The following is a 9,777-nucleotide window of genomic DNA, read 5'->3' as shown; positions in this document are numbered from 1 at the left end:
GTTTTGTGGTGCCAAAATGAACAAATAAGCTAAGCAGTTGAAATACTTTGTGTATCAGTGATCAAGAAAAGCAGAATGAGGGAGATAATTGGTGTGAAAATGAGTGGGTTGAATCACAGGCAGGAATTTACATAAAAGACCAACACAGCTGTTATTTAACTGTTGACGTAGCTTGATTTTGCCCATAGCTGACTATCTAAACATAAATCAGTTGAATAATTAATGGATTACACAACAGATTGAGAGGCTGTGACTTTTCAGATTGGCAAAGAACAACAGTGTATAAATAATATGTATCAAACAGCTTTGTGTGGGAACTCACAAAACTAAATATTAAGTTAAACATGCTGATGTGTTCAGTTTGGGTTTCTCTAGTCTCCATTTAATGCAAGATTTGGACATACGCAACCGGTAAAAGATTCACAACACTGCGAATGGACTAAAAAAGCAGTACCAAGTGACAGCTCAAGTGTGAGCAGATTAAACTGATATTGAATGTATGCAAGAAGTGTTGGCCTCTGCTCTTGGTTGTAGCTGACCTGCAGTGACCCGTGTGATAGCTTTCACAGATGCAGCCCATGCACATGACAGGTTTGAACTCTTTGCCAACATGCATTCATGAGTGGCATGGGTATCAGCCAATAGCCTGAGTAGGACTCGGCCATAGCAACCAATCAGAGATCATTTCCTCATCGCGGCCTGTGGTGGTGCTCGCTGTGTATTTGTCCGCCACGGCCTCCCTTGCTCGCCCCTGGCTGGGAAGCATAACGGCGTGGAGGGGATGGTGTAAGAGGCACGAAGCTGTGAAACCAGCCCCCGGGAATGTAAAACTTTAGGGACTGAATTCAGCCACAAGACGCTTCTGTCTGCGCGCCCAAACACTCAGCATTTAACCTGGTTTCTCATGGAAGCTGATGGATTTGTGAGGAGGCGTCGGATGACAGCGGAGAGCACAGGCAATGATCCCGGGGTTGCTGGTGCATCTGCCGGGGCAGAAGTTCGATGGCTGGGGGGCAGATTCTGGGGAGTTTCGGAAAGTATCGTGGGGAGCCTGACACCCCGGATCGGAGGGGAAACGGAGCTACAGACTGTTGATTTTATCCGCACTGCACAGGATGCACAGACAGAGGACTCTGAACCAGACTATGAGGGTTTGCCACAGGGAGCCTCCACTAGCACCCACATGTTGGCTGGAGCTGTGGCCGGGATCATGGAGCACTGCCTCATGTTCCCCATCGACTGTGTCAAGGTAGCATAGCTCAGCGGCTAACCAGCTGACCCCAAACTTTTTCTTTAATGAGCCTGGTTTGTATTGTGTGTGCTATTCTTGTAGTCAACATGTTTGTTAGCATTAGCTCGCTAACCTAAACACACTGCAGTGCTGGCGGCTGTGAGGACAAGGTCAGTCGGCTCAGTAGCATTGCACATCCCCTGCTAGCTAACCTGTTAGCATGCTAATATAAACTAACCGCCAGTGACGTTAGCTGCTGGCTAGTTATGACAACCGTTAGCAGGGTCAAACAGTGGAGTCCATTTGGTCACATTGCGTAAAACTACAAAAACATCATCAAACCAATCTGCTGCCAAAGCCACAACGGAAATAACAGTACGTAGGTGATGGGTGTGTTATATGTTAGCAACATAGCCACTTCATATAGGGTTAGCTAATGAGAGGAGCAACTTAATACCAGCTTCCTGGAGACCAAAGCTACACAATCTCTGCACAAAAACAAGCTGCTGGTTGAATGTTGTTTTTAGTAACTTAAACACCGTCTGCCACTGTTATTGCAAGACACACAGACATTAATTACACTGCAGTTTGAGACCATTTGGCCCCTCCAGGTCACAGTAGAGCATCTGTTGCTTCTCTCCTAACACACAGTTTGGTCCTCACACACCCTAACTAATTCTTTACAAAGTTCTGTTGATCACATGTGAGTCATGCCACTTCATTGCTACAGTTCTTATCATGTGGTCTTATTTGTTACACATTACTTTTTAACATGGCTATAGAGGTATGACCTGTTGCCCCGAGAGGTCAGCAAGACAGAGCCATGCTGCAGTGAGCGTGTTATGACACTGGCACAGGGTCAGAGAGATGAGACAAGCAGCAGCGAGCCCATAGTCAGCTGTCCATGTCAGACTGAAAAGCTGACATGCTTCATTCATGTCTCTTCCACCTGTAGTCCATCTCCGTCACATCCTGTCCAACCCTGAGCTTGAACAAAAGTAATGTTTACAGAGCCTCCACTAGTACACACTGTCTGCTACACCACACTGCTATTGCATCTCAAGTCGTGGAAGATTAGGGGCATAGTGACTCAGCAAAATGAAGCCTGCTGCACATAAACAGCTGCACATTTACACAGGAAACAGCAAAATTTGAGCTGCATCCAACGATTTCCTTTTTTTATTTAGAGGATTCCCCCTACTTTAAATAAAGACTTTCTCCTGCACGATAAGCTTCTCACTTAAGAGATTGTTGTGTAATTATAGTTTAGAATAGCCTGTCATTTGCCTGAATGTATCTTAAGTCCCAGTAATTAGTTGTGGATTTAAAAGAGCGTGTTGCATTTGTACATCTGCCAGAGTGTACACTGCACAGCGCACATGACTGGAATTTCAAATGAATTAATAGAAATCAAGAAGCCCTCATTGTGTGCTTTAAAGAATGGCGGATGTAGTGTTTGCATTCAGCACAAAGGTCATTGCTTTCTCCATGTGCAAACATACCATAGTTAAACAAACTCTCCTCATAGCTGTTACATTCACAAGACATTCATGCCTGCGGTTGTACGAAGGAAGTGAGTATTTAAATTGCAGTCTCTTTTTACTATTGTGCAAAGAGATCTGCATGAAGTAACCTGATGCACATTCTTGTACCAGTATTAGCTGCCTCTCTTTGGGCCCTGCATTCCACAGCTGTAGTATATAGAGACATGAGGCCATGTTTATGCTAAGCTAGAGCGCTACATGCACACACACAGTGGGGTGTAAGTTTGTCCATTCAGCTGGAAGTTTGGTATTCAGAGATTATGCCGCTGCTCGTTCCTCAGAGCAGACGCACTCATCCAGTGCGACCCCAGGCAACCCTCTCTCATGCCAGATAGCAGGTGACTGAACACGGATCCCTGGCACTTCCTTTGGAGAATGTTTCTATAGTGTTACTTATCTCAGTGTGCATGTGTGTGTGTTCAGAGGAAGAGCGAAAGGTGTGCTTCAGGGTCAGTGGGGAAAAGAGGTTTACAGGAAGTCAGCTTATGTCCCCTTGTGACCTTGGAGCTCGTAACGCCGTACTTCCTTCTATTCAATTATGCATGTACACAACACACAATGTCGAAAACCTCATTTCCCTCATTTGACCCCTTCTTCACACTGCAGTCTATTCAGAACTCTTATTATTCTTTGCAGATCGTAAAATCAAATTATGCATTACATGCTATTTTTATATTAACACCTGGTCTAATTTGTTTAAGATCAAAGGTGTAGGTCTTGTTTTTTTAACATGAGGGGGCACACATATCAAACATGAAACATTTTTGAGCATTAAACACTCAATTTCCTGCATTCTGGGGAATCTTTCTGTGCTGATTTTCACTTTTATGCATCAAAATATGGTGTAAATATCTTTAATTTTGTCAAAATAAAAGCCCTCCGCTGCCTTCATGTTTTATTGGGTGAGGGCACAAACGCACATGTTCTAAATATTGAGGATGACGTGTCCCCTGCTCCCTCCCTGAAACTTACACCTATGTTTAAGATATTACCAAACTTAGTACCTACCCCCTGTGGGTGGGGAGGGAGCACACACTGTTGACTTCAAACTTTGCTGCATTCTACCTTTCCGTCTTTTCCAGACACGCATGCAGAGCCTCCAGCCCGACCCTGCGGCCCGTTACAGGAACGTCATGGACGCTCTTCGCCGAATTGTAGCCACGGAGGGAGTCTGGCGGCCGATGAGGGGGCTGAATGCGACAGCGGTTGGGGCGGGACCTGCCCATGCCCTGTATTTTGCCAGCTATGAGAAACTCAAAAAGACTCTAAGTGATGTCATTCACCCAGGGGCTAACAGTCATTTGGCTAATGGTACCATAAAACATGCACATACACACATTCACAGTGGCATGTACCGTAGATGTACACATCATGTATGGCTACCTTAACTTTGAGATCATGATAAGATAGATTGATACGTAGGACTTGTCCAACTCCAACCCTAATGCCAAGCACCATCAGTGTGAGCTCTATGAAGCTGCTGACTCAGCCCAGTCCATGTTTAGCACAGACATGACCTGACCAGTTCCTAAAAATCCTTAGCAGGCCATCAAATGGGATAGGGCCTTCTCATAGCTACACTCGTAGGCTGTAGGGAAGTCCCAAGGTCAGCTGTTGATCTGTCGCTGGCTTCTAGGAAAGTTTAACAGTTTGTCTGGCTACAAAATAGAAACAGATTTAACCCATAGACTCAATTTGAAAGCCTTACTCTGAATGTCAACCATTGCCTTATTCCCTGTTCTCCCTACTCTCTCTTTCTTCTCTCTTTTCCAGTTTAGTGGGAGGCTGGGTAAGTCCTCTTTCTCCCATCTCCTCTGCTCTCTCTCCTCTCTTTGTCCTGTCTTTTTAAGCTTTTGAGTTTCAGTTTGAATTTCTCAGAAGAGCAATGGACTGCTTTGTCCACTAGGTGTCTCTCTTTGCTCAGGTTTGGCTGCCTGAATTCAGTCAGTGGTGATCTCTAGTGTAAACCTCTGCAGTTTGCTGAATATGCACCAATTCTGCTATGAAGATATGTATTGTTTTGAGCATGACATCTGCAGCTTTTAGGATCAGGCAGTGAAGGCTGAGACATGATCAAAAAGGATTCTTACTGTTGCAAATGAAAATGATTTTTCCCTCTCATTTTTATGCCTCTTTGCTGTCGTCTCCTCTGCTTTCCTTCTGTTTTCTTTATGATTATGTCAACGTGTAGTAATTTCCAAGGTGTATTTGTTTTAGGAACAGCTGGGTGTGTGGCCACTCTGCTTCACGATGCAGTCATGAACCCAGCTGAAGGTAAGGAAACATCTTGCTTTGCATTTCCTTTTGCCTTTAACCACAGAATTAAGACATTTATGTTCTCAAAACAAAAGTTTGCCATGTAGATACTTCAGTGAAGAAACATACAGGTGCCACGCCTGGGCCAACCATCTTCACATGTTGGCCTTAACCCTGTTGTCTCACAGACTGACTTCCACAGCTGCCTCCAGTCCACCTGCCCAGACATGTTAGTAGAAGGACACTGGTCCTCGTATGCAGCTGTTGGATGGGATGCAGCTGTCTGAGCAAACCCTATTAAAGTGACACACTACATCCTTGTGTGTGTTTATTGAAACTTTGTGTGCTTTAAGAACAGATTTACAGTAAGTAATAGCTCACTAATTCCTTTTTTTTCTTTTCTGTCTTTGCCATCTTCGCACGCGGACCTTTGACTTCTTGGCTGTCTACTCCATCGATACGTCCACCCATGTTTCCTCAGTTGTGAAGCAGCGCATGCAGATGTATAACTCGCCCTACCGTGGCGTGATGGACTGTGTACGCGCCGTGTGGCATAACGAGGGCCCTGCTGCATTTTACCGCAGCTACACCACCCAGCTCACCATGAACGTGCCCTTCCAGGCGCTCCACTTCATGACCTATGAGTACCTCCAGGAGCTGCTCAACCCCCACAGACAGTACAATCCCTCGTCCCACATGTTGTCCGGAGCTTTGGCCGGAGCCATTGCGGCTGCAGCCACCACGCCTCTGGACGTCTGCAAGACCCTGCTCAACACCCAGGAGTCTCTAGCCCTCAGCTCCCTGCCTTCTGGCCAAGGCCCCGGCCAGGGCCAAGGCCAAGGAGCCCACAGACACATCACAGGCCTGGCCCACGCCTTCCGGACAGTTTACAGGCTGGGCGGCCTGAAGGGCTTCTTCAAGGGAGTCCAGGCGAGGGTCATCTACCAGATGCCCTCTACAGCCATCAGCTGGTCGGTCTATGAGTTCTTTAAATATGGACTCACCAAGCACCAGCACGACAAGAGGAGAACACAGCACATGGAGGCTGAGATTTAGATATCTCCTCTAATATTGTTCTGCCCTCCCAGTGAGGACACGCTAAACTCAATACGCACATAGAATCTGACTAAAGTACCCCTCAATTGTCCCATCCCTTACAGACATAGCAGATCAGAAAGACCTCTTCATAGCTATAATTCAGCGACACTATTTCAAGACTAGGTTTGGTTTGAGTTAGGTTTTTTCTCCCCTCTAGAAGAAAGCATCTTCACAGTGTTATAGAACTTGCGTTAATTTTGAGGATTTTTTTTAAGCCATTCTAGTGACCACTACGTTTGTCTAAGCTGAGGAAAAATGTCACGAACGCACACGTTTTGAGTCGGAAAGGTAGTCAGCAGAGGGCAGTAGTGTTACTTTGTTAACTCTCTCTTAGTTCCATGAGCTTTGCTGTCCTAAAACCAGACTTTTATTTTCACTAATCCAATCCCTGGGTTTGCGAATGGAAATTATAACTGACTCCTGATCTGGCCCCCCTGTCTGAATATTTAAATACACTTTAAAAAAAAAAAAAAAAAAAAAATCCCACAGTAACCCTAGACAAGAGAAATTCACTCAAGTTTTGGCTACACAGGCATTCAGTTCCTTATCAAAATGTCTTATTGATTTGGTCCAATTTAAAAGTATCTCAGCTGTTTGGAATCAAAAGCAAACTGACCCTTACGCACATTAATTTTCTGCATGAATCAGTACCCAGATACCCTTTGTCGAAATGTAATGGAGCCCTTTCAACATTGCAAGTAAAAGTTGACAGCAAAAGTTAAAGTCCATCTCTTTGATACACTTTAACTTCATCTGATTAGTCGAACTGTGTAATTTAAAATGGAGTCCAGCAGTATTTTATGGTTTCACTGGTTACCAAAAAGACCATAGACCAGATTTGGGTTTCCCTTTTTTTTTGCTACTGACTTCTATATTTGTTTCTCTTAACAGAAAATACAAATATCCAGTCTCTCTGGGGTATCTGAAGAGTGTGTTTAATTTATTTTTAATAATCTAGATTCCTTAAATTATATTTTATTTCCAGCAAATACATTACTTCAAACATTCTCTTTTGTTTTCACCTGTTCATGCGTTTAATTCACCCTCGGATCATCCAAATACTCACCATTAATGCCTTGTGTAGGTGTTTGGCAGAGCAGACCAGGGCAGCATTAAGACATATCTGTGCATTAACTGTAGCTATCAGCCTGTTTTCAGCTTGTGAACTACTGAGTTTTAATATCCGTGCTTGATGGCAAAGGTTGTGTACGTTGTACTTGCCCAGAAGGAGATCAGTATCCCACAAGATGTATCTGTACGCCCATTGAGTACACATAAATGGAAGCTGTCATTCTCATCGATTGATGTCTGATTGTTTCCGACACTGAATTGCACTCGTTGAATAAAGACTGAGCAGCGGGGCTCTCCTCGCTGCTCGTAAATGATGGGAGCTGTTATGATTTCTTTAAATGTTTCTGAATACTTTGCTACGTGAAGATGACTTAGACTGTTCTTGCCTATTTACCGGTCATTCCAAATACAGGAAGTCCATATTGTCATGATAATCTGGGTGTGTACACAAGATCTTACGTCTTTGTTTTGCTGGTGAATAGAAACCAAAGAATGGGATGGATGAAAAGGAGGCAGTGCCCGAAGTCACATCTGTACTGCCAGAAACACACGGTGAGTTTGTGTTTTCAGGTATTTATTTTTAGTTTGAGGCAGGTACAGTTGTTTAGTCTTGAGCACAGGTGCAGATTTCAACTTTGACCCTCAAGACTGAAAACACAATTTGAACTTGCGGACACACAGCGTGCGTACAAACAGCTGGGATGGTGAAGCTTTGGAATTCAACAAATGATGCGGGATCATGTAAACTTTGATGACTTTAGAAAGCAAAATTTGTTGTTGGTGTGGTCCTGAGAGGTAGATTTGATGTTGCAAATGTATATTAGTGGCTAAAAAGACAATGAAGAGGCAACAAGCCTGACATAAAAATCCTTAAAACTATATTAGCACAAATGTAGAGTAATGTTGATAGTGTATAGCTTTGAAAATACAATTCAAACAAAGTCCTTTACTTTCTTGTCATTCTGCTATAACATTTAGAGCTATCAGGCCTCTATGCCTTTAGGACTTGTGATCATGCTCATCTTTCTCCAGTGGAAAGAGGAGCTTTGAGACACTGGAATTCTCATTTTGAAGCAGTGGAGCTCACTGACACTTCAGCAGAGGGTCCTGGAAACATGCATTCCCACTGAATGTGAGCAATCTGTGCAGTTAGAAATGCATCTGTTTGAAAGTATAATCTTTGGAAGGATATAAAGTTTGGAATAACATGCTAAAATATTTAATCTTACATGTGAACAAAAGCATGTAAAATGTTTTTTAATTATTATTTTGAACTGTGTACAAAATTACATTATATAACAAGACTCCTGCAATTATGTTTAACAATATAAACCAACTGCATTTAATAGTGTCAGGTGATTGCACCAGGTAGAGTCTGTAAACTCATTAACCAGCAGTTATTTTTATTTGCATGGTAAATTGCTGTTCACATCATGAAAAGGTTTGCCTGCTCTTAAAGGGACAGTTCACCGAAAATCAAAAATACATATTTTTCCTCTTATCTGTAGATTTATAAGTCTTGATTGTTTTGGTGTGAGTTGCAGAGTGTTGGAGATATCTGCTGTAGAGCTGTCTGCCATCTTCTTCTGCCAGCGGTATTGTGCAGTAGGAGTACACTCATGATTTCTGGAAAGAGTTTTTTTAAATGTATTTTTTGGCACTTTGAACACCAAGCCGAGTGCCATGTAACTCCATTGCATTGGAGAGAAGGCCGACATCTCTACAGCTGATATCTCCAACACTCAGCAACTCACACCAAAACTATCTAGATTGATAAATAGCACTATGTAAGATGAAAAATATGTATTTTGGATTTTGGAGTGAACTGCCCCTTCAAACTTTCTGGCTTGGAATAATAGTGAATCATATACAGTCACTGTAGCGGACAGTCATGACATGTTCACGTTATCGCTCTATCGGGGAAAAAATGAAACAGATAACACCAAAATCCTTCAGTTAGAATCTGTGGACACGTCAGTTCCAAAGAAGCAAGTTCAACACTCCTACAAATTGTGGTGAGGAGTGACAGCTCCACCACCTCAGCCTCTATACACGCACAGACACACATATTCACACCCATGCTTGTCAGGGAGACACCTGTTCAAACAGGGAGTGTTAATGAACCGTCTCTGTCTCTCTCTAGCTATCTATGCATGCATGTGTACAGTATGTGTGGCCTGTCTCAGTCATACGCTGTTAGAATGGTGTGTTTGTGTGGCTCTCTCTTTCCTCTACTGATACTCAGCCAGCCAGAGCTTGTCTACTGTGTCTCGAATGAAACTCATGAGAGACTGACTGACAGGCTTTACATGAGAAGGAAAGGTATTAAGTACCTACTGTGAACTACTGTGATACAGAAACTGTAGAAACTGGATGTCATATGTCACTCAAGTGTGAATTTTGTCTGCTGTGCTATCTCTGCATGTATTTCCCTGTCTGTGTGTCTGTGTGTGTGGGAGAGACTGGGACTGAACCTGTCTGCTCCAGATCTCAGCAGTCTGAGAGGAGTAAACTATTTAGTCTGGTCATTTAGCCCCCTCTTTCTCACTCTGTGTGTGTGTGTGTGAGTGTGTGTCT

At 43.4% G+C, this 9,777-nt stretch overlaps 1 protein-coding gene across 1 annotated transcript; it reads left to right on the top strand.

The window, feature by feature from the left end:
* Positions 1-712: 712 nt before the first annotated feature.
* On the top strand, positions 713-7,514 carry slc25a28 (solute carrier family 25 member 28). Its single transcript, XM_050071191.1, has 4 exons — positions 713-1,249; positions 3,858-4,086; positions 4,993-5,049; positions 5,513-7,514. The coding sequence occupies exons 1-4, from the start codon at positions 905-907 to the stop codon at positions 6,085-6,087; spliced, it is 1,206 nt and encodes a 401-aa protein (XP_049927148.1). The 5' UTR covers positions 713-904; the 3' UTR covers positions 6,088-7,514.
* Positions 7,515-9,777: the final 2,263 nt, after the last annotated feature.

This window comes from Epinephelus moara, chromosome 19 (assembly GCF_006386435.1).
Source record: "Epinephelus moara isolate mb chromosome 19, YSFRI_EMoa_1.0, whole genome shotgun sequence".
Taxonomy (NCBI): Eukaryota; Metazoa; Chordata; class Actinopteri; order Perciformes; family Serranidae; genus Epinephelus; species Epinephelus moara.
This window is presented reverse-complemented; position numbering and strand designations above follow the sequence as displayed.